This window comes from Calliphora vicina, chromosome 2 (assembly GCF_958450345.1).
Source record: "Calliphora vicina chromosome 2, idCalVici1.1, whole genome shotgun sequence".
Taxonomy (NCBI): Eukaryota; Metazoa; Arthropoda; class Insecta; order Diptera; family Calliphoridae; genus Calliphora; species Calliphora vicina.
Genome location: NC_088781.1, coordinates 104,103,954 through 104,128,556, shown reverse-complemented (window position 1 = coordinate 104,128,556; position 24,603 = coordinate 104,103,954). Strand labels below are relative to the sequence as shown.

The window sequence follows — 24,603 nt, the reverse complement described above, 5'->3', positions numbered from 1 at the left end:
AGTTTGTCATACCGTTTGTAATTTCCACAATATAATTTTCCGACCCTATAAAGTATATATATTCTGGATCCTTATAGATAGCGGAGTCGATTAAGCCGTCTGTCTGTCCGTCTGTTTGTTGAAATTAATTTTCTGAAGATATCCCAGATATCTTCGGGATCCATATCTTCAATAATTCCGTCAGACATGCTTTTGAGAAGTTATCTATTTAAAATCAGCATAATCGGTCCACAAATGGCTGAGATATGAGGAAAAAACCAGGACAACCTCGATTTTTGACCTATATCTGGATTACTAAGTCATTAATATAGACAATATGGATATCTAATGATAGATATTTCAAAGACCTTTGCAACGACGTATATAAGACCATAGTTAGTTGGACCTACAATGGGTCAATATCGGAAAAAAAAAATTTTTCACAAAAAAAAATTTAAAAAACAAAATAATTTTTTTTTAAATTTAAAAAAAAAATTTAAAATAACAATTTGAAAAATTATACTTTCGAGAAGTTTCCTATTTAAAATCAGCAAAATCGGTCCACAAATGCCTGAGATATGAGGAAAAAAACAAGGACAAGCTCGATTTTTGACCTATATCTGGATTACTAAGTCATTAATATAGACAAAATGGATATCAAATGATAGATATTTCAAAGACCATAGTAAGTAAGAACGAATCAATCCAATATCGGATACTTTGTTCCAACTTCCCGAGTGTTGTCATGAGCTTCATTCGCATATTCTGGGCGTTTTTCGGCCACTTTAAACGAATCATTTATTTTCGGTACAGGTTCCCTGTCATGGTTTGGCCAGATTTCAGCAGCTTTATCCCCGATTCCCGGAATTCCCGGGAATTAAAAACTGACAAAACTACAAATAAAACAAGTTATAACTCTATTTTTTTTTACAAAAAAGTGAAATTTTTTTTTATAGTTTTTCTTTTATATCTCGGCAATAATAGACCGCTAAAAAAGCATACAGAAAACTTCACGATCTAGAAATAAAGGTGAATAATCTTCAATTTTCAAGTATAGAATTGATTTTGGCCTTGAGAGGAAACACAGCAATAGTCGTCCTTGGTAACATTATAATGAGTGTGTTTTGCAGGTGTTGTATTATAAAAATTCAACTTTGAATCCTATAATTTGGAAATTTTCGAGATCAACATAAATTTTATCTCTTAACTATTCAGTTAAATGTATTGAATTCATTCCTTTTACTAAAAGGCTTAAGAAATTTTCTTTCAATTCATTTTGAAAATGATTAAAAGCTAAAGAATTAGATATTCGGAATGGATTTATGAATGAATTTTTTTAATTACGGATTAAGATTTTAGTGAATTAATCTCAAATTGAATTAATTAATACGAAGCTCTACACCCAGAGAAAAAATGAACACATCCGTGTACGATTTGACACCATTCGGTGTCAATAGTGTATCAACCCCGTATGTGCACAAATTGTACACGAACGGTGTCAATTTGACAACGAAAATATGACACCATTCCGTTGCGGAATTGACACCATCCGTTGTCGATTTGACACCGTTCGTGTACGATTTTATAACAGACCGTTGACAATTTGTCACCGTTCGTGTACGATTTGACACCAGACCGTTGTCAATTTGACACCATAAGTTGTCGACTTGATACCGTTCGTGTACGATTTGACACCTGAAAATGTTTCCTTTCTATTTTTTTGGTAATTAATATAAATAACAATTTCTTTATTTTTACATTTTTTTAATACAATACTTATAAATACTTAAATATAAAAACTATAAGTTTCCATTTGGCGTTGTATGTCGTCACTGGATTCGGTGGTCTTCTCTGCCTGGATCTTCACTGACTGCACTGCCTGGATCTTCATCTGCATCAACACAAATTCACAATCAAACATAATTACACTTTCTTTTATATTTTGTTTTTTTAACCATTTATTTGCATCACTATTACCCTTTATTATTTATTAAAATATTTTAAATTGTTTAATGTAAATAAAATTAAAACACACTTATAAAAAGAAACTCACGTTGAAATGCGTCGCAAATAATTTAACAACATTGCGTTGTCGATTCGTACCCGTTTGTTTACAAATTGTAAACGTACGGTGTCGAAAAAAGTGACACTGTATGGTGTCAAAATGACACCAACCGTTGTCGATTTTGCAACGTCGTTTTTCCCTCAGTGTATATATAATGATTATAACATTAAGTTTTTATATGAAATTTTGATATAATATTCATAGTTTATATATTGTTATTATATATTTCGTGTACCCGGAAATGTAGAGAAAAATTTTACCGATTCCCGGGAATCAAAAAAGGTCGGGAAATTAAAAACCCTACTCATAATAGATATCTCCATTTTGGTCCCACCAAATATACCGCATTAGCTTATTTAGTGCCATAGATATTTGGCTTTGGTGTCGATTCGTCTGGTTGGCAGGCCTTCACATACGATCTCTTACACTTCGGTTTATCTTAATGGTTCCATTTTTCATCGCATGTAATGATTTGGTGCAAAAATTATTTCAGGGATCGTAACGGTTATCAAAAAACCTATTTTATAACAGTTATTTTGTGACTTTAGTATTAAAAATCCATCTAAAACAGTTATTATTCAATGTAAAAATAAAAGTTCACTCTTAAAAAAAGAGTTTTATTTTTTCCATCAGAAAAAAAACTCATTTGAGGAGTCTTATTTTTCCCGTCAGAAAATTAAAGTCCTTTTATGTAAATTGACACCTAAAGCTTGCCGCTGGTCAGATCATTACAATTTGTAAAGCACCTTGCATTGCAATTGAATAAATTGTCATTAAAATAAAAATAAGTGGGATTTTTGATTTGCTATTGCTATGGTATCAATACCAATTATTAAATTGTTGTTATTTATTTTTCTTAAACAAATAAATTACTACATTCATTATATCAGATAGACTCAATAAAGAAAAATACTGAACAAAAGTAGAAAATAATCGAAAAGAGTTTTATTTTCAGACGGATAAAATAAAACTCCTTAAATCACTTTTATTTTCAGACGGAAAAAATAAAACTCCTTAAATGAGTTTGTTTATGACGGCTGTTTAAACTCTTTTTTTAAGAGTTTCATGGAAACTTTTATTTTTAAGTTAAAAAATAACTGTCAACTGTGGAGTTGAGATCATTATACCCTACACCACCATAGTGGGGAGGGTATAATGCGTTTGTGCAGATGTTTGTAACGCCCAAAAATATTAGTCTAACACCCACCTTAAAGTATACCGATCGACTTAGAATCAATTTCTGAGTCGATTAAACGATGTCCGTCCGTCCGTCTGGTCGGCTGGCTGTCCATGTAAACCTTGTGCGCAGAGTACAGGTCGCAATTTGGAAGATATTTCGATGAAATTTGGTACATATTATTTTTTCGGCCCAAGGACCAAGCCTATTGAAACTGGCTGAAATCGGTGTATTATTTCACCTAGCCCCCATACAAATGTCCTTCCGAAATTGGACTTTATCGGTCATAAATGTTTAATTTATATATGTATCTCCACAAATTCCGCTCCAAATAAGTTTTATATATACAAAATTCATGTCACCAAATTTTGTTACGATCGGTCTATAATTAGTCATAGCTCCCATATAACCCGCTTCCGAAAATCACTTTAACGTGCATAAATCGCTTAAAAATGTTGGTATACACACAAAATTCAACATAGTTACCTTTAATATAGACATAAATCACACGACCTAATTTCATGGTGATCGGTCCATAATTGGTCATAGCTCCCATATAAGGCCCACTTCTAAAAATCACTCAAAAATATAAATTACTGAAATTTTAAAAGAAAAATGTTTTTGCTTTTTACTTAGTGTAGGGTATTATATGGTCGGGCTTGACCGACCATACTTTCTTACTTGTTTGGTATTGAAAATGGGCAATATCAGTCCATGATTACAAATTTCACCCCGGATTACTGTTTGAGCAGTCATAAATTTGTTGATTCTATTTTTGGTAGGGACTTTCTTTCTCTGTTGTAATTTGACTATCTCTTGTGATTTTCGTTTTTATATTGATATTCTCACTGTTGTTTACACGCAAAGTATATTTATACAAGTACATGCAAGTGATCAGCTGTTTATTTCATTTTCCTTTGAAAATACTTGTGAGATTGTCAAAATTTTTTACTTTGTTGTTTTTATACCCTTCAGCTTCGTGAGAAGGGTATATATAAGTTTGTCATTCCGTTTGTAATTTCTACATTTTTCATTTCCGACCCTATAAAGTATATATATTCTGGATCCTTATAGATAGCGGAGTCGATTAAGCCATGTCCGTCTGTCTGTCTGTCTGTCCGTCTGTCTGTCTGTCTGTTGAAATCAATTTTCTTAAGGCCCCAGATATCTTCGGGATCCAAATCTTCAACAATTCTGTCAGACATACTTTCGAGAATTTTGCTATTTAAAATCAGCAAAATCCGTCCATAAATAACGGAGATATGAGCAAAAATCCGAGACAACCTCTGAAAATTTCATCAAAAAACACAATGTATTGCATGCTTTGACAAAAAAACAACAAAACGTATGCTTGGATGTGCAAGCTTTGTGTATTTTGTTTTTTTTTTTTGTGTTTTGTTTCTTTTGGCGTTGTTGTTGTTTTTTATACAACTAAAGTTTAGTTTGGTTGTGTGTTGGTTTTTTTGACAAAAAAACAACAAATCGTATGTTTGATTGTGCATGCTTTGCGTATTTTTTTTTTTTTTGTGTTTTGTTTCTTTTGGCGTTGTTGTTGTTTTTTATACAACTAAACTTTTGTTTGGTTGTGTGTTGGTTTTTTTGACAAAAAATCAACAAATCGTATGTTTGAATGTGCATGCTTTGCGTATTTTGTTTCTTTTGTCGTTGTTGTTGTTTTTTATACAATTAAACGTATGTTTGGATGTGTGTTGGTTTCATTGGCTTGCGTATTTTGTTTTTGTTTTTTCTTTTGGTGTTTTGTTTCGTTTGGCGTTGTTGTTGTTTTTTGTGTTCTTGATAAATACGCTGAAAGTGGGCAATGTACATACATATATACTAATTATAAAAAATAATAATGCATCCACAACAAAGGTGAAGGGTATATGAGATTCGGCATAGCCGAATATAGCACTCTTACTTGTTCTTTCTGTGTTTGTCAACAGTTTTTGACAATTTCACCAGTTTTTACACAAACAAAATGAATGTTGTTTTTTTATTGTTGATTTGTTGTAGAGTTGCATGTACTTGTATAAATATACTTTGTGTGTTTTTAATTTCCCAACCTTTTTTGATTCCCGGGAAACGGGAAATTTTTTTCTACATTCCCGGGTACCCGGCTATTCCCGAAATATATAATGATATGTACTATAAATTATTAATATTAAAGCCAAATTTCATATAAAATGTTAGTGTTATAATTATTAAATATCAGAGCTTCGAATTAATTAATAAAATTTGAGCTTAATTCACTAAAATCTTAATCCGTAATTAAAGAATGTCAGCCTTTCATTCCATAAATCCATTCCTAGTATTTAATTTTAATTAATTTTAAAGTAAATTAATAACTTTGAAAGATTCAATTTTTGTTAAATCAAATCATTTATAAAATTAATTGAATAAATTGTCTTAAGCCTTTTTGTACTAGATTTGAATTGAAGAAAAATTTAAACACTTAATACATTTTTGAAGCTATTTTGTTATGGATTTGAAGAAGAAATTTAAAGAAATTAGAATGATTCAATAAGAAATAAATTCTATAAATACTAAATTCACTTTTTAAATTTTCATACGAAAAACCCCAAATAAATAATAATAATACACGGTCTATTATTGCGGTCTATTATATAAGCAAAAAACTGTAAAAAACTTTTCACTGTTTTTTGGTGAAAAAATAGAGTTCTAACTTTTTTCTATGTATTTTCGTCAGTTTTTAATTCCCGGGATTCCCGACTAAAAATCCCGGGAATCGGGTAGTGAAAAATTGGAAACATTCCCGGGAAATTTGTACCGGGAATTCCCGGGATAAAAACCCTACACGTAAATGATCATGTTCGGCCTCTGTTGGCTATGAGTGCCGACAACTGCCTTTGAGACATGTAACAGCTGGGAGCCAGAACTGTATAATGTGGAGGCATGAGAAAGTAATTAATTGTGAATAGACCCCATTATTGTGAACATCCTATTACACTGACTTTTGGAGAAGGTAACTATAACCTTCTCAAACCGATCTTGCCAAATTAATTCGCATACTTTTGATCCCCACTGTTTGTGTATGCGTAAATGTTGATTTTGTTGTTGCTGTTGGTTTTTGATATTTCGTACATAAATACGAGTATGTTTTTTTTCGAAGTTGTGTGTCATTATTTTAGCTTTTACTATTTTGTATATTGTTAGAAACTATAGAAAAAATATTGAAAAAAAAACTTGTCCGCCGTTGTAGTTAGTTTTTTTTTTTTGGTTTTATTATTTCTTAAAAATTTATTTTGTTCAATACATGTGTACGAATTACTTGTACTTGTTTTGTGTTTTTTTTTTTTGTTTTACGTGGGTCGGTATCTTAGAGCGTAATTGTTTGAAAAGTAAGTAAGTATAAGTACAGTGTCTATCTACTTTTTACATACATAGTTGATCATAGATCAGTACACTCACACACAAGCACTGCACTCATGAATTGTTATGTACTTGTATGAGTAAGTGTACTTGTATGAGTAAGTGAGTGAGTGAATTTGTTTTATTATTCATTCATTTCTTCAATTCAATCGCGCTTTCATTGATTCAATTCATGTGTTTCTTGTCATTTGGATACGATTGGAATCAATGAACTAATTTTTTTTTTGATTTCTAATGGTGTCGATTGTTATCATGGCTTGTAAACAGCATCCACGTTTTTTTTTTTTTTTTAACTTGCTATTTGCAGCCAGAATTTAAATGTGAGATCATTTTCAGCTAAAATGAGTATTTAATGAACAGTAAACGATTCAAAGTCTGCAGTTTAGTTAAGACTTGATTTCGAAATCAAATCGGGTCAATATTGAAATATAAAGCTGATGTTTAACGAACCATCTCCACACAAAAATTCCTAGATAAGCATACAGCCTAATAATTATATTCTTTAATTAAAATTTTCTCTAAAATGCCAAACTTAAGCAGAACAAGTAAGAGAGCTATATTCGGCTGTGCCGAATCTTATATACCCTTCACCTAATTATACTTCAAAATAAAAATTTTAAATATTTAAATTTTTTTCCAGTTGTTTTTTCGAAATTGTTTTTTTTAAATTTTAAAAAAATAATTCTTTTAAATTTTAAAAAAAAAATTTAATTTTTATTTTTTTTTTAATATTTAGTGAAAAATTATTTTTTGGTGAAAAAAAAATCGGGTTAAAAAATATTTTTTTTTTCGATTTTGACCCATTGTAGGTCCGTCCAACTTACTATGGTCTTATACACGTCGTTGTACAGGTCTTTGAAATATCTATCATTAGATATCCATATTGTCTATATTAATGATTTAGCAATCCATATATGGGTAAAAAATAGGTCATTTGTGGACCGATTAAATAGCAACCGAGCCGGAAGAATTTCGGAGAGATTGATGTATGAATCGTGTATGTAAGTTATTTGGGGGCTTCGGAAAGTTGATTTCAACACACAGACGGACATGGCTATATCGACTCAGCTATTTATAACGTTTCAGAATATATATACTTTGTGGGGTCGCAAATGAAAAATGTAGAAATTACAAACGGAATGATAAACTTATATATACCCTTGCCACTCATGGTGAAGGGTATAAAAATGTTAGGTCGTGGTAGAAAAAGATACCAATAGGTTAAAAATTGTCATGAAACTGTTTTACCCCTGTCTATTAGAGTGCTCCAAAAAAATAAAATTGCGAATTTTAGAATGGTTCTATGTATTGTAGAAACACGTTGTGTAAAATATTAGGATGATATGATAACGCTAACTGGTGCCGCAACGACGCTGAATAGGTTAACGGTATCCTACGAAGACAAAAACTCATATACAAGTAAATATGGACATATTTTAAGTAAAAATGTACTTTTATTGTAATATTTATCAAAATATGTTAATTTTGTTTCTACATTTCTTGTTCTAGTGGCCTGAGACACGTTAATGGCCTGGCGATTTTTTAATAACTTTAACATTTTTAACCAATTTTTGTCTTTTATATCATATTAGAACGACAATTACGTGTACATTTCGATTCTTTTAAATTAAATTACAAAAGTAATTTTTTAATCCCAACATTTTTACAAAAACTGAAAAAATTGCATTTTCCCCTTGTAAATGCACCTCAAAACTTCAGCGTCGTTGCGGCACCAGTTAGCGTTATCCTATCATCCTAATATTTTACATAACGAGTTTCTACAATACATAGAACCATTATAGAGGGGGGGCGGCCTGTATCTACAAAATTTTGTTCGTCCATACAATCTTGGAGCACTCTACTGTCTATACTTGACAAATATTTATCATAACAATTTTGTTGACAATACAAAGTTGTCTAACAATTTTGTCATAACGAAGCAATAATACTAACAAATGGGGACTATAACTGATAATTTTTAATCTTGACAACCATTTTGACGTTTATCATGATATAAATTTATCAGGTATAGACAGTTTAGTTTGTTTTGGTACAATTATGACGGTTTCATATTTAAAATATCGTCAACATGAAGTTTCCAATGTAATCGAAAATGGTCAAAGTTGTTTTCCTAAAAAAGCTCAAATGTTAACCAGTAAAGAACATTTTTAGTCCACCCTTCCAAGTCTTTCTTAACTTTAACCGTTTTCGATAAAAGCAAACGCAATCAATTGCAATCCTGTTTAATATATGGTTGAATTGAAAAAAATCCACTGTAGTTTCCATATATGTACTCGATATTCAACACGACTCATCCAAATTAAATTTAATCGGCACAGAAATTAATGATTTTAAAATACTTTTATGTGCTGTTTTTCTATAGCGAGTGGACGTTTTGAGTGGACGTTTTAGATGTATTTTGTTTTTGTTACAATAACAAAACACATGTTAAATTTCCACTCAAAGTACTCGTTCGCTATAGAAAAACAGCACATTAATGTCATTTAAAATCTCCATTTTCCATCACTTGAAACAAGAGAAGTCGGTCAAGTAACTTTTGAAATGTATTCTTTAATTGGGCCGAAATCCCGGCGGCACTGCAAGACCGGGCCAACCCGTGACAGAAGCGGAGCAAGCCCCTAAACATTCCGTCTGATTACAAAAATCAGTTTAACATTTGTTGTCCTCCGATGGAGGATCTATCAGATGTTAAGCTGATAAGAACAGATACTACACTTTGATCTTAGCCATAAGGCCGAGAAGCGATAACTAAACACACAAAAAACATGCATCTTATTCTATAAATTGTGTAAACTAAATGGGAATTATAAAGAAAAGTAAAAAAAGTAAGATGTTGTTAAGACAAATTCTTGAAGAAGACTTTTTTGTAAGGTAGTAGAAAAAACTATGTATGGGAAAACAAAAACAACACTCGTAAGTGTGATTATTTTGAGTATTTTTTTTTGTTTGAGTTTTTTTCTAGTTTCCGCTCTATGTTTCTCTATAATGGAAAACATTTCAATCTGACGCTTACAAAAATTTCCCTTTCAAAATATATTTAAGACGACAACATCATATCAATTGTCCTTTATTGGTACAATTCGAGCCCAAAAATTAGAATGGTATGCCAATGACCCATTTGGTACAATTAAATAGATATTTGAGGCTGCACGAATATTCGCCCAAGGCAAAATGGAAGTATATTTTTTGCATGATTCCATATTCTATAAATATTTTTGATAATTCAAAGAAAAAGTCAGTTTTGATACAGAGTCGAAAAAGTAAAATTTTTAATGAATTTTTGTACAATTTGTAAATTTTCATTTGCCATCCTCGCCTCAAAATTATTGGTCAATTCACAAGGTCTCTTATCATGTCATATTGTCATAATGTCCTAATATTTCACAATGGTTTCGACTGCTTTTCAAGGAAAAAATGGCCTAAAATAATACTACTCTGTATGCTATATTTATTGTGTTATCGTAATCAACCAGTAGACACCTGTGCCGAATGCCTAAGGGTCGGTTAAGCCGAACCGCCGAGTCGTGATATATTAGGACATTATGACAATATGACTGATAAGAGACCTTGTGAATTGACCATATGTTTCTAGGCAAATACCACTGAACAATTATTTTCAAAATATGCGATAATTGTGCGAAACAAATTATTTGTTTAACGAACCAATAATCTTTTTCGCAAGATTAGGTACAGGTAGCATTTTGTAAATCATCCAAATTAAAAACTACCCTTAATATCTCTAAATATTTTTGCAGATGTTATTTCCCTTCTTTTTATTTATTTATATCATTTCTTTGTCTTTATAATTCCCATTTAGTTTATAAAATTTATAGCATAAGATGCATGTTTTTTGTGTGTTAGTGATCGCTTCTCGGCCTTATGGCTAAGATCAAAGTGTAGTATCTGTTCTTATCAGCTTAACATCTGATAGATCCTCCATCGGAGGACAACAAATGTTAAACTGATTTTTGTAATCAGACGGAATGTTTAGGGCAAAGTATAACAAGTAGTCCAACTCTTTGACAGCAGTACCTAACTATAAGCATGTGTTAGTGAAAAAGTACCTAAGTCTAAATATGTGTTAGTAACAAAAATGTATATGTGTTGGTGCCCTTTGAATTTTCACCAGACACACAGAGTTCTAAAAAAATGTTTAAATTTTAATTTATTTAAATTTTGTTCTATTTTCAATACCAAAAATTGAAACTCTGTTCTATATTTTAAAACCTACCACAAACAAAATAAAACGTCAAAATTAATAAAAAAAATATTTTTTAGTTTGTGCGAAATGGACGTGCTTCGGAAAAGAAAAAGTGCTAAATGTGTTGAAAAAAATTATAAAATAATGTGTGTTAGTGAATTTACGCGTATCAAACTATATTTATTGGACAATTTATAGTTAAAATTTCGAGACTTTTGATGTGTATAATTCTCTCACAAGGGTGTTGAATTTACACAGTACCCGTATATGTGAGAGAGTAAATTTATAAAATAGAGAGTTGGACTACTTGGTATACTTTGGTTTAGGGGCTTGCTCCACTTCTGTCACGGTATTGCAGTACCGCCGGGATTTCGGCCCAATTAAAGAATACATTTCAAAAGTTATATTTAGTAGCGCCTACTTGAGCGACTTCTCTTACAAAGAATAACAAGAAGGGAAGCCTCTCATTTTTTCTACAACAACAACTTCTCTCTCTTCTCACATACAAGTAGTATGTAAATTCAACACACTTGAGAGAGAGATTTAACTTCAAAACTTTTTCTTGAAAATTGCACAAAATTGCAATTCTAACACACACTTTCACCATCACATAATATTTTTATTATTTTTTTCCACACATTTGAACCATTTAAATAACCGAAAAGCGTATATTTTGCACAAACGAAAAAAATATTTTTTTAATTTTTTTGACATTAATTTTTTGGGGGTTGAAATAAAAACTAAAATAAACACATTTGTAAAATTTCGTATTGGAAATTAATAAAAAAATTTTAATAAACTTAATTTTTGCAGAAATTATGGAATAAAAAGCGGAAAAATCTTTTTAAAATACCTCTCCAGATCAAATATCATTCAAATAATTTGAGAATTGTTTGAATTTTTGTAATAAAATTTTGTTATAATTTTTAAGGTCGCTTTTTTACAACTCTGTGTGTTTGAGGAGTGTGGTGAAAGTGGTTTGAAAACTAATACATATAAACAAAATGTTACCAATACATGCATAGAGTTAGGTTTTTTATGACAACCGACTTAGGTTTTTTTTGACAGCGTTTCACTTCTTGTTATTATTCTTTGTTCTCTTGTTTCAAGAGATGGAAAATGGAGATTTTAAATGACATTAAAAGTATTTTAAAATCATTAATTTCTGTGCCAATCAAATTTAAATTGGATGAGTCGTGTTGAATATCGAGGAAACTACAGTGGATTTTTTCAATTCAACCATATATTAAACAGGATTACAATTGATTGCGTTTGCTTGTCATTATTAATTTTGTCATTAATTAAAACAATAGAGAAAATTAAAAAATAGAAGATTATCGCAACAAATCATACTGAGTCTATAACAATGTGCAGCAGTAGTTTGGCTCATCACCACGCCCAGGGCGATTAAATGCCACTTTAAATTTCCATTTGCCTACCAGCGAAGGCTGATAAATCCTTAGTGGATAAACTAATCATCCATACGCATACATTTAGGACGCTTTTATAACTTTTCGGCGAACGTCATCAAATAATCTCGACGAAGAAGAGCAGATGGAAGCCGAAACAAGCCGAACTGGGGATCTATATGAAAAGACAATATGAACTTGTTAACCGTACAATGACATCTGGAAAACCAATGAAGAACGGATATATTCACAAATTTCCCTGACAATTCAGAATTGTTTAATTCCACAAAGACTCTAAAAAATAACAACTCACCTGGTTATGAAGGGGAATTTCGCATTGATTCGACAGAATCTCACGAAGTTATATGGTCTGGTCTGTCATGTCTCATTAAATTTATATTTGGGGAAGTAAACTTCCGAATCCTACATGAAAACCAGTTCAGTCGTAGGATTCTTCTATTTAAAGTTAGTAACCCTGTTCCGCAGGGCTGCGTTATGTCTTCATTGCTCTTCAACATTGTTCTGAACATAGTCATGAAAGAAGCCCTTGTAGAAGAATAAGGTGTCTGTACTCGGCTGAAGAATCTACCATTACACGGACTTATGGAAAATGCTAGAAAATATTGCTCTAGCCTTGCAACGGCAGCATTAAGGGTAAACGAAGTCACGGTTTGGCCCGGTATTGCAGTACCGCCGGGATTTCGGCCCAATTAGAGAATCAATTTCAAAAGTAATTAAAGCATCCTAAAGTAAACATTTTGCGTACATGCAGTGTTTTTTAAAGAACATTTTGTATATAACACTATTTTTATAGAATACTGCGATTTGAAGAATGTTCCTTGTAAAGAAATTTTAAAAGAAAAATTCATATGAATTTGGTTTCAAACATAGTCATTCCAATTGACTTAAGACTAGAGTATCCAAAACCGAAACCTGTTTTTTTATTGCTGTAAACTCGATCAGTTTCGGTTATCTTTAATTTTTCGGTTTTTAGACAAAGGTTTTTTTAATACTGTTAACCGGTTTTAACGAAATATATCTTTTAAAACTTATCTGAATATATTTATGAAAAAACTTTTATTTGTATTAAGTTAAAACTTAAACCGTTCAATATAAAAATTCGCAAAAATATGTAAATTTATTTAAATATTGTACAAATTCATTACACTTTAAAATATTGTCATATTAATCGGTATTTATAAATTGTATCCACTTTTTCCCGAAATCCTCCCATTAAAGATTTTATAGTTGTTTTATATTTAAAATCCTGGTGTACCTTTCCTGTGTTCTTGAATTCATTTTCTACAAGAGTCCAATACCTTTACACAGGCCGAAGTTCTGGCCTCCCGTGGTAGAAAATTGACATTATTGTTTGAGTACCACTCAAGGGCCTTTTTCCACAGCGGCATGATCGGGCCAGAAATAGAAGGCACTCTGTGCTGTTTTAGGAAAGGTAACACTCCGTAATATATATTTCAGTATTTATCGTGACTGATGTCACAAATTGTATTGTTCTTCGTCCATCAGCCACATAAAAGTCTTGACAGGAAGTTGTGAAAAGTCTGTCAGTACATAAGTTTCATCATCCATTACACAACAGGTGTATTTTTTTTTTGCTCGTTCTTTTGCTTCTAAATTCATTACCGTATTGCGATCTGGAACTTTATACGACTTCAACCCAGCATTAGTTCTGGCTCTGCGTACCAAATAATCATATCATTTAACTTTACAAGCTGCTTTTCTGATAGAAGTGTTCGGTGCTCTTCGAAAGAGTTGTTCGACTTCTTTGGCCTTACCAATATCTGTTAGACCTGTTCTTCTTCCTGATCCAGGTTTTCATTCAATGTTCAAGTCTTCCTTGTACTGTTTAATAGCTTTTAAAATAGTGTGACGTTGAACCTTCAGATCATTTGCTATTTTTCAATTTTCAATGAAAATGTGTATATGTTCCAGGAAAAATTTAAGAATTTGTTCTAAATTAAGTAAATCTAGAACCGGTGCTAACAGATACAGTTTTAATTACTGAAGTGCAACCTTGGAACTAGTGATGTCACCATTACTTTTGGAACCTTTTCAAGAAATATTGTTGTGATTCTATAATATTTATAATAAGGAGTTGTTAAGGAACTAGTTCTTTGGTAATTAGTTCCTCACTTCATCAATAACAAGGACACATCTATATATATAAAAATGAAATGGTCCATGTATGTAATGACATCACGTGAAAACGGCTGGAGCGATTTAACTGATTTTTTTTGTAGTCGATTCGAAATTTTCAGGAGATGGTTTGTAAAGAAAAAACCATCCTCCTTTTCACTCCTCATTATTCTCAATAATTAGCAAATAGCTACCGGGCGAATTGTCGATTTGTTCAGCTAGAAGTATATATAGCTTCGAAACAACTTCTTAAAATCGTTTTAAAAAAAAATTTATAAAATAAAAATCAATCAAAAATTAAATACATTTATTTTTTTCGAAATAGAAAAATGGATTTAAATCAGAGATCGAAAATAACTCGTCCATATACCAAAAAACCCAAATTGTGATTTATATTTTTGTGATAAAAATAAATCACTGAAAATAACAGTTATAGAATGATTTTCATTTAAATGGTTTGGTATGACCTTTATTAGTTTTTGTTGTTTTTTAATGGTTTGGTGTGAGATAAACAATTCATTTGTTCTTGTTCTTAATAACTGTTACTTTCTCTTTTATTTACATACAATAACATATTATTAGTAATTTTTAACAAATTATGGAAATAATATGATAAGTATGAAGTAATGAACTCTGATTAACAGAATTGCGAATTTTTTTTTAATTGTTATTAATCTTTTGATATATTTTATATATTTAAGCGTTGATTTGCATCAAATGCATTTTTGCGATTTATTTTTCATGTTCGCAAATAAAAGTCACAAACTGATCTTTACGAAAAAAATAAATTATTAATCACTCATCCAGATTATTTGTGTTTGTTTATTTTCTGTTTCTCTCAATCCCAATCCTAAAATGTTCTCGAATAAATCACTCTCTCAGTGATATATCACAAAAAATTATTTTTAAATGGCTGCGAATGAGAATTTACCATTGAAATGAAAGCGAACCCGTTATTTTCGGTCTCTGATTTAAATATTAACTTATTTTTATGTACAACAGATCTCAAAGGATTTGAACCACGAATGTACCGGTAACAATGATAATTTAAAATATCGTGTTCAGAATATATTCACGTTTATTTTTTTTATCTATCAAATATAACGATTTTTTCCAGTAAATTTTCTAATTATAATAACATAGTTCAAGAACTCTTTTATATGTTCTCTAAAACTTCCGTAGAAGCAGTTCCGAGTATGACAATTTTGAACCATAATCATCGTTTAAAGAACATTGATCTAGAACGAACAACTCTATAACGATTTCACGGATTTAGGAACAGGCAATATATTAAACTTATTGCTAAATATAATTTCTGATATAAGCAAATGTTTTAATAATATCTAGAAAATTATAAAATTACCGTAATTGCTGAGCATTTCCTAGAAGAAAATTATAAAAGTTATAGTTTCGATGTTAAATTTAGTGCCACCAAAGTTTTTCAAAAGACACTAGGCACTAACTCGAACATTTTTTGCGTCGAACATTTTTAGAAGCACTAAAAACAGTGCTTACTTAAAGCACTAAGTTGAGAACGCTGAATGTAATTAAAAAAATAATAATTTGTAGGACCAAGGATAAGTTTTAGATGGAATAGTGTAACATTTGAAATTTATTCTTAAATTGGGCCGAAATCCCGGCGGTACTGCAATACCGGGCCAACCCGTGACAGAAGTGGAGCAAGCCCCTAAACATTCCGTCTGATTACAAAAATCAGTTTAACATTTGTTGTCCTCCGATGGAGGATCTATCAGATGTTAAGCTGATAAGAACAGATACTACACTTTGATCTTAGCCATAAGGCCGAGAAGCGATAACTAAACACACAAGAAACATACATCTTATGCTATAAATTGTATAAACTAAATGGGAATTATAAACTCAAAGAAACCCTAGAATGAAAAGAAAAGAAAAATGGCATTTGCAATATCTTTAGTTAAGGGTAGTTTTTAATTTGAATGTTTCACAAATTTTAGGTACCTTACATAGATAAATATTAGAGTGCTCCAAGATTGTATGGACGAAAAAAACTTTCTAGGTACAGGCCGTCCCCCCCTCTAGAATTGTTCTATGTATTGTAGAAACACGTTGTGTAAGATATTAGGATGATAGGATAACGTTAACTGGTGGCGCAACGACGCTGAAGTTTTGAGGTGCATTTACAAGGGGAAAATATGCAATTTTTTCAGTTTTTGTAAAAATTTTGCCATTAAATAATGACTTTTACAATTTAATTTAAAATAATCGAAATGTGTACGTAATTGTCGTTATAATAAGATATAAAAGACAAAAATTGGTGAAAAAATGTTAAAGTTATTAAAAAATCGCCAGGCCATTAACGTGTCTCAGGCCACTAGAACAAGAAATTTATGAACAAAATTAACATATTTTGAGAAATATTAAAATAAAAGCTTATTTTTACTTAAAATATATCCATATTTACTTGTATATGAGTTTTTGTCCTAGTAGGATACCGTTAACCTATTCGCAGTATTGACCAAAAAAATTAAATTTTTTTAACGGCAGTTTCAAAACTCAATTTTCAAATTTTTACAAATTTTGTTAAACAAATTTCAGAATTTTTTGATCATCACATGGGGATTTATTGATAACATAATAGAGAATAATAATGTGAAAAAAGTATGTCAATACCTCGTATAGTTTTTCCGTACCTGCGATATAAATTTTGCGATTTTCGAGAAAAACTAATTTTTTGGCCATATTTTGGGGAATGACCAGAATTTCCTTACTGTAATGATTTTTAAGTAAAAGCTATTCAGAATAATATAGTCCAGGTAATTTTAAATATAGTCTGAAAGTTTTACTAAAATCGGAAAACTTTAACCCTTAAATCGTGAAGGTCAAAGGTAAATTTTTTCAATATTTGGAATTTCTCATGGAAAGATAGCGAAATATTATATATTTTTGGGCCGATTTTGATGAAACTTACGAAAAATATAAAATGAAGTCTAGTATTCACAATAACAGTACAAAAATGGAAATTAACCCTTAAGAGTACTTGGGGTCAAAATTAATGTGTTTTTCGTGATTTTAAAAGTTGAGGGTCATTTGGACCCCAAGTGCTATTAAGGGTTAATTTCCATTTTTGTACTGTTATTGTGAATACTAGACTTCATTTTATATTTTTATTAAGTTTCATCAAAATCGGCCTAAAAATATATATAACATTTCGCTATCTTTCCATTAGAAATTCCAAATACTTAAAAATTTGACCTTTGACCTTCACGATTTAAGGGTTAAAGTTTTCCGATTTTAGTAAAACCTTCAGACTGTATTTAAAATTACCTGGACTATATTATTCTGAATAGCTTTTACTTAAAAATCATTACAGTAAGGAAATTCTGGTCATTCCCCAAAATATGGCCAAAAAATTAGTTTTTCTCGAAAATCGCAAAATTTATATCGCAGGTACGGAAAAACTATACGAGGTATTGACATACTTTTTTCACATTATTATTCTCTATTATGTTATCAATAAATCCCCATGTGATGATCAAAAAATTCTGAAATTTGTTTAACAAAATTTTTAAAAATTTGAAAATTGAGTTTTGAAACTGCCGTTAAAAAAATTAATTTTTTGGTCAATACTGCGAATAGGTTAACGGTATCCTACGAGGACAAAAATTCATATACAAGTAAATATGGATATATTTTAAGTAAAAATAAGCTTTTATTTTAATATTTCTCAAAATATGTTAATTTTGTTCATAAATTTCTTGTTCTAGTGGCCTGAGACACGTTAATGGCCTGGCGATTTTTTAATAACTTTAACATTTTTTCACCAATTTTTGTCTTTTATATCTTATTATAACGACAATTACGTACACATTTCGATTCTTTTAAATTAAATTGTAAAAGTCATTATTTAATGGCAAAATTTTTACAAAGACTGAAAAAATTGCATATTTTCCCCTTGTAAATGCACCACAAAACTTCAGCGTCGTTGCGCCACCAGTTAGCGTTATCCTATCATCCTAATATTTTACACAATGTGTTTATACAATACATAGAACAATTCTAGAGGGGGGACTGTCGAAATTCGCAATTTTATTTTTTTGGAGCACTCTAATAAATATATTTAGTTCCTAAGTTTCTACTGTAAATTTTACACCATAATTTTAACTATTTTAAATTTATTATAACAATATTTCTGTTTTTAGGTGCAACTGTAGTATCTTGGCGGGTCAACAATCAAGAGCAGTTATTTGTCAGGTAAGTTAATTAAATAATTTGTTTTTATTCTAGTGTACAATAAATGAAAAAAGAATCTAAAGATTCTGTTATCATTGAAAATATCGAATGTTGTCTCGCAATGTGATCAGTTTAGAATGTTCCATTTCTATTCATTTAAGTTTTATTGGCTGTAGGCTCTATTTCAGTAATACATACTTAAGTGATTTTTGTCTATATACTTTGTTTAACATTTACAAATAGTTTGGCAATTGTTTATTACTATGTAGCTTAGACATTCAAATAAAATCATTAAATTATTTTAAACCAAAGCAATGATTTTAAACTATACATTCTTGTTTTCGACCTTTAAATGGAACTTTATTTATTATTAACAAAAAAAAAACAATGGAAACTGTTTAACGGATAGTTCAAAGTTCATGGAGTAACTTTAACCAGCGAATAGAGCCAACAGAGTAGTCGTATGCCAGCAACCTAAAAAGTGATTTGAAAAGTTTTATATTTTAGTTTTTAGCAAAAACTACAATAAAAAAAAAAATACTAAAGCTAGTATAACAACCGTACACTTTTATAAACGTAGATAACTACTACTTGATATAAATAATATGCGGGATTCCTCAAGTCCAAGCAAACTAATGAAGCTGCAGTATAACATTTAAATATGTAGATGAGTATTTATGTATTGTACGTACATTTGCGAGGAATGATTTATAAGTCATTAATAAATAACAAAGGGCAACAAAATTGGAAAAATTTTAGAGGCTTTTTAAACCACTACACAATTTTGATGTATAGTGGTTCCAGTTGTAAAAATATGGTACAAATTTTAAATTCTATGGAGAAGTTTTTTTAAAATTTTTTTTTTCTAAAAGTGTGAATTTTTTTAGATGTTTCTCCACATAATTTATGATAACTCAAAAATAGTTTGTCCGATATTATTGAAGTAAACTTAAAAAAGTTCAAATTTACATAACCTTTAATCTGTTTATATATTACGTTTTAATCGGCTCACTAGTTACGGAGTTATAATAACAAATTGAAGCAAAAAATATATTTTTTACGTGAAAATAGTAAATTTTTTTGTTTTAAAAAACTCATGAAAAATCGAAAACGGCAGAACTTGTTCAGGTTTATTACTTTGTCGCAAAGCCGCGATATGTGAAAATTTTTACATAGCATGGGATCAATTCAATCAATCGAAAGAAGAACATTTTTTTTTTTAACTTTTTATATTTTATTATTGAATCTGCCTCATTAGGCCTAACAATAAGTGATTAAATCTTATAACTAAAATTAAGACTAATTGCTCTCTAAAGAGAGCATTGCTTGATGCATGGACCTCATATTAGCGGGGTGGTAGATCTCCTCTACAAAGCCTTGATCTGGTTTGGCTCTGTGCGAGAAGCCGAGAAAGCGGATTTGGGTGTGATTGCAGTTTCAGTATATATTTATCGCGGACTTTCTTAAACTCATCCTTCATTAGTGGCAATTCCAAGTCCCTGTGGATGTTTTTATTTGTTATGTACCATGGTGCACCCGTCATGGTCCTAAGAATTTTCGACTGGGCCCTCTGTATAAGCTCAATACTGAAATTACTGGCCGTTCTCCACAATTGGATTACATATGTCCAAATTGGTTTTAAAATGATTTTATACAGGATGACTTTATAGTCCAGGCTTAACTTTGATTGGTCACTTATTAACCAGTGAAGGCTAGATGCTTTTAACTTCATGTGAAGTCTCTTGGTTTCTATATGACGGCGCCAACATATTACTTTAAAACAAAATATAGCTGAACAATATTTCTTTAATTCAAAGGATTTTCTTATCTCTCCGTTTATACGATTAACTTGTTCGATTGTTCCGTAACGTTCCCGGAAACCAAATTGATGAACTGGGATTATATTTTTCTCATTTAAAAATGGTATGATTTTCTTTTGGAACACTTTTTCGAACAGTTTCGATAAGCAAGGAAGCAAGCTTATTGGTCTATAGGAGGATGGCACGGTCAAGTCCTTACCTGGCTTTGGTATCATTATTATCTGAGAAGTTTTCCAATTTGTCGTAAAAACTCCATGTTTAAAGATCGCATTAAATATTGTAGACATCACAATTATTGCCACACTCGGTAAGTTTTTAATCATAGTAGGTGTAACAGAATCATTTCCAGGTGATTTTTTCAATATTATATTATCCTTGATTACTTCGTTAATGTCTTCTGGGCTTATATCTAATATGTCATCGTTAGATAATGTTGACACAGGTGGCTCTTCAAGTTCAAAAACAGTTGTTGGCGAGTTTGGTTGAAAGACTGTACTTAAGTGATCGGCAAATATTTTAGCCTTTTCCTCCGTGCTGCGAGCCCAGGTACCGTCAGCTTCCCTTAAAGGGCTTTGCGCTACCGGTGGCTTGATATTTTTCGTTGCCTTCCAAAGGGAAAAATTTGTGTGTTTGCTATTTATTAAACTTTGAATGTAATTTCTATTTCTGCGATCCTCTTCTAATTGAAGGGCTTTTTTCAGATTTTTACTAGCAGCAGACAGCCTCTGCTTTGCAGCAGGTGATCTATTTTGTTGCCATTCTCTTCTGAGTTTTCTCTTTTCTAAAAGAAGTCGTTCAATATCTGAGTTGGAAATGTGCATATCAGTTTTAGGAAATATTTGACTCTTTGAATGGTTTAGAGCCGATACAATTAATGACGTAAAGTCATTGACACTTTTATCTACATCTTCCTCACACTGAATACAAAGATCTGTGTGGATATGACTGCTTATATATTTTTTTATATTTAAGCCAATTTGTTTTAAAGTAATATGTTTCATTATGAAATTTTGAAATGTTAGTCCTCCCATAATAAGATACTATAATTGGGGAATGATCAGAAGATAAATCATATGACATTTCTGTAGATATTGAATTTCGATTAATATTTTTTGTTATGGCAAAGTCTATGAGATCAGGAATTTTTTTAGGATCAGCAGGCCAGTATGTTGGTTGTCCAGGGGACACAATATCCAGGCCATTTTTGCGATCAACTAATGCTTTATAAAGCTGTCTACCTCTGGGATTCATTAGTCGAGAGCCCCAGTAAGTGTGTTTGGCATTATAGTCGCCACATGCCAGAAAGCGACCTCCTTGGTCATTGAAAAGCGTGGTGGGCAATAGATCGCGCTTATATTTAAATCTCCAGCAAAGCTTTCCAGATGAATGGATGTTGCCTGCATATAGTCTTTTGAGAATTCATCTAGGGGATAATGTTTTAACATTAACTACTCAATTTTATGTATATCAAACAAAAAAGTTAAATTTTAACTTAATTGTGAATAAATTCGAAAAGAATCAATCGGTTTTTATCTTCGATATCATTTTGTTGCTATTTTATGCAGCTTCACGACAAAGTAATAAACCTGAACAAGTTCTGCCGTTTTCGATTTTTCATGAGTTTTTTAAAACAAAAAATTTACTATTTTCACGTAAAAAATATATTTTTTGCTCAAATTTGGTATTATAACTCCGAAACTACTGAGCCGATTAAAATGCAATATATTAACAGATTAAAGGCTATGTACATTTAAACTTTTCTAAGATTACTTCAATTATATCGGTCTAACCGTTTTTGAGTTATCATAAATTATGTTTAGAAACATCCAACAAAATTCACAATTTTAGAAAAAAAATTTAAAAAAAATCTATCTATAGAATTAAAAAATTTTACCATTTTTGTACTACTGGAACCACAATACATCAAAATTGTGTAGTGGTTTAGAAAGCCTCCAAATTTTTTTCGATTTTGTTGCCCTGTGTTATATTTCTCTACGTCAATGTGATATCTACATCATAGGACCATGCCTGTCTCGAGCTTGAGTCGGTTTAAATACTTCGTTGTAGTCTACATTTCGATACAGATCCATATTCCAGCGTACCACTTCACGTCCCTCTATTTTGTACCATTTCACGTCTTTGGTTAACACTGAATATTGAAAAATTATCTTTGTTTTTTTGTTCCAAAGAAGCATGCTCTATAAAATTTAACCGAAAACTGCAAATACACAACCAATTGACCAGAAAGAAAACTATCCATAAAATGGACAAACCAAGGAACAACCATAAGCGGTTAAATGTTACAACTCTACTGTATTATAAAAGTACACATATGTATTGATGTACGTATGGATATAAACAGTGTGTTTCCAGTAGGAATGATGATGACATTTATCTTTAAACCTGGTAAAATGCACACAAATCAGTAGCATTACATTTTGTTTGCCAGGGAGTCAATGCAACATTGGTTGTCCTGTGGTGAATCAACAAAAATAACAAATAAAAACTATACATTGCTTGAATGTTTTCTCTCTCAATTTCAACTTTTACTCAGCAAGTCATGGGAGAAATGTAGATACAGATATACATAAGGCGTGCGTCCTTAAAAAATGTAACATGCTAAATTAACAATAATTTGACTGTAATTCAATACCAAATATCTTTAATTAAATTTATAAGTTTATTCGAAAAATTGGAAAAGTGGATTTATTACGGTTTATTATGGAACTCCTCGATTCAATGCAGTTAATTTTGAATAGTTTGAAATAATGATCAAGAAAATTTCAATAATTTTAATTTTAAAAGAAATTATTAAGAAGAATGTGTGTTAACTTTCTTATTGAGGCACTCCTTAGTTATGTATGTTGTATATAAAATATACATACATATGTATGTAGATATGTATAAATACATACATACATATGTATGTATTTATGTTTAGTAATGTTGTTGGTGTTTTCCTTTAGTTTTTTTTCCTCGATTTCATCCTCATTGTCGCCAACATCAAAACACGATGGTACTATTCATTTGGATGTATCAAAGGCCAACCGAATATAGTATATTTGCAATCCAACCGAATGAGCTTTTGTTAAATAATAAATTTTAATATTTATTTTTTCAACTGATTAGAGAATTGAGAGCTAAAGAAGTTTCGAAATGTTTTTTATTAAATATTTACGGTCATATGGGGGATTTCATGTCAAGTGCACCAACTTTTGAGATTTATGTCTTCCAGTCGGGATGAAATCAGTAAAAATAAAAACAAGAGAGCTATAATCGGCCGTGCCGAATCTTATATACCCTTCACCAAATTATACTTCAAAATAAATACAAATTTTAAATATTTTTAGGTAAACAAAATTTATTTTTTTTTCCAAAGTGATTTTTTTTCATTTTTTTAAAAAAAAAAATTCGAATTGATTTGGTTTTTAAATTTTTTTTGGTAAAAAAAAAATTTCGAATTGTTTTGGTTTTAAAATTTTTTTTTTGGTAAAAACAAAATTCGGGTTAAAAAATATTTTTTCCGATTTTGACCCATTGTAGGTCCAACTTACTATGGTCTTATATATGTCATTGCAAAGGTCTTTGAAATATCTAGCATTAGATATCCATATTGTCTATATTAATGACAATATGGATATCCAGATATAGGTCAAAAATAGGTAAACAATCGAGGTTGTCCAGATTTTTTCCTTATATCTCAGACATTTGTGGACCGATTTTCTCGATTTTAAATAGCAACCGAGCCGGAAGAATTCCGGAGATATTGATGTATGCGTCGTGTATGTAAGTTATTTGGGGGCTTCGGAAAGTTGATTTCAACAGGCAAACAGACAGACGGACATGGCTTAATTGACTCCGCTATCAATAAGGATCCAGAATATACTAATATACTTTATAGGGTCGGAAAATTATATCCAAAACCAGGGAAATTGGGTACCATACGAATTGTAGCCGAGAGACCTTGACAGACGATTATGCATATCCGAAATGATGCTTGAGCGCTATCAAAAAAAATCATTTTTCCTTCGAATCATAACATGCGATGAAAAATGTATTCATTACGATAACACGAAGCGTAAGATTAGGTTATTTGTGTTCTGGTCGCAACATAAACTTCTAAAGCTGTCAGAATTGTGATTTATTCAAGAAGTATTTGGGTATTCAGTATT

At 30.8% G+C, this 24,603-nt stretch overlaps 1 protein-coding gene, 2 non-coding genes and 1 pseudogene across 4 annotated transcripts in view; 2 read left to right on the top strand and 2 right to left on the bottom strand.

Annotated features, from left to right (window-relative positions):
• Positions 1 to 24,603, top strand: part of LOC135952680 (uncharacterized) — a 65,176-nt gene that overhangs the window by 16,191 nt on the left and 24,382 nt on the right. For both annotated transcript variants that reach the window (XM_065502700.1, XM_065502701.1), the window contains exon 3: positions 18,581 to 18,632. In XM_065502700.1, the coding sequence (XP_065358772.1) occupies positions 18,581 to 18,632 (52 nt within the window). The remainder of the gene's footprint in view (positions 1 to 18,580; positions 18,633 to 24,603) is intronic.
• On the bottom strand, positions 9,182 to 9,378 carry LOC135952759 (U2 spliceosomal RNA). Its single transcript, XR_010576123.1, has one exon. It is a non-coding gene; the product is annotated as a U2 spliceosomal RNA (small nuclear RNA).
• LOC135952760 (U2 spliceosomal RNA) lies at positions 10,496 to 10,621 on the top strand (annotated as a pseudogene).
• Positions 16,018 to 16,214, bottom strand: LOC135952754 (U2 spliceosomal RNA). Its single transcript, XR_010576118.1, has one exon. It is a non-coding gene; the product is annotated as a U2 spliceosomal RNA (small nuclear RNA).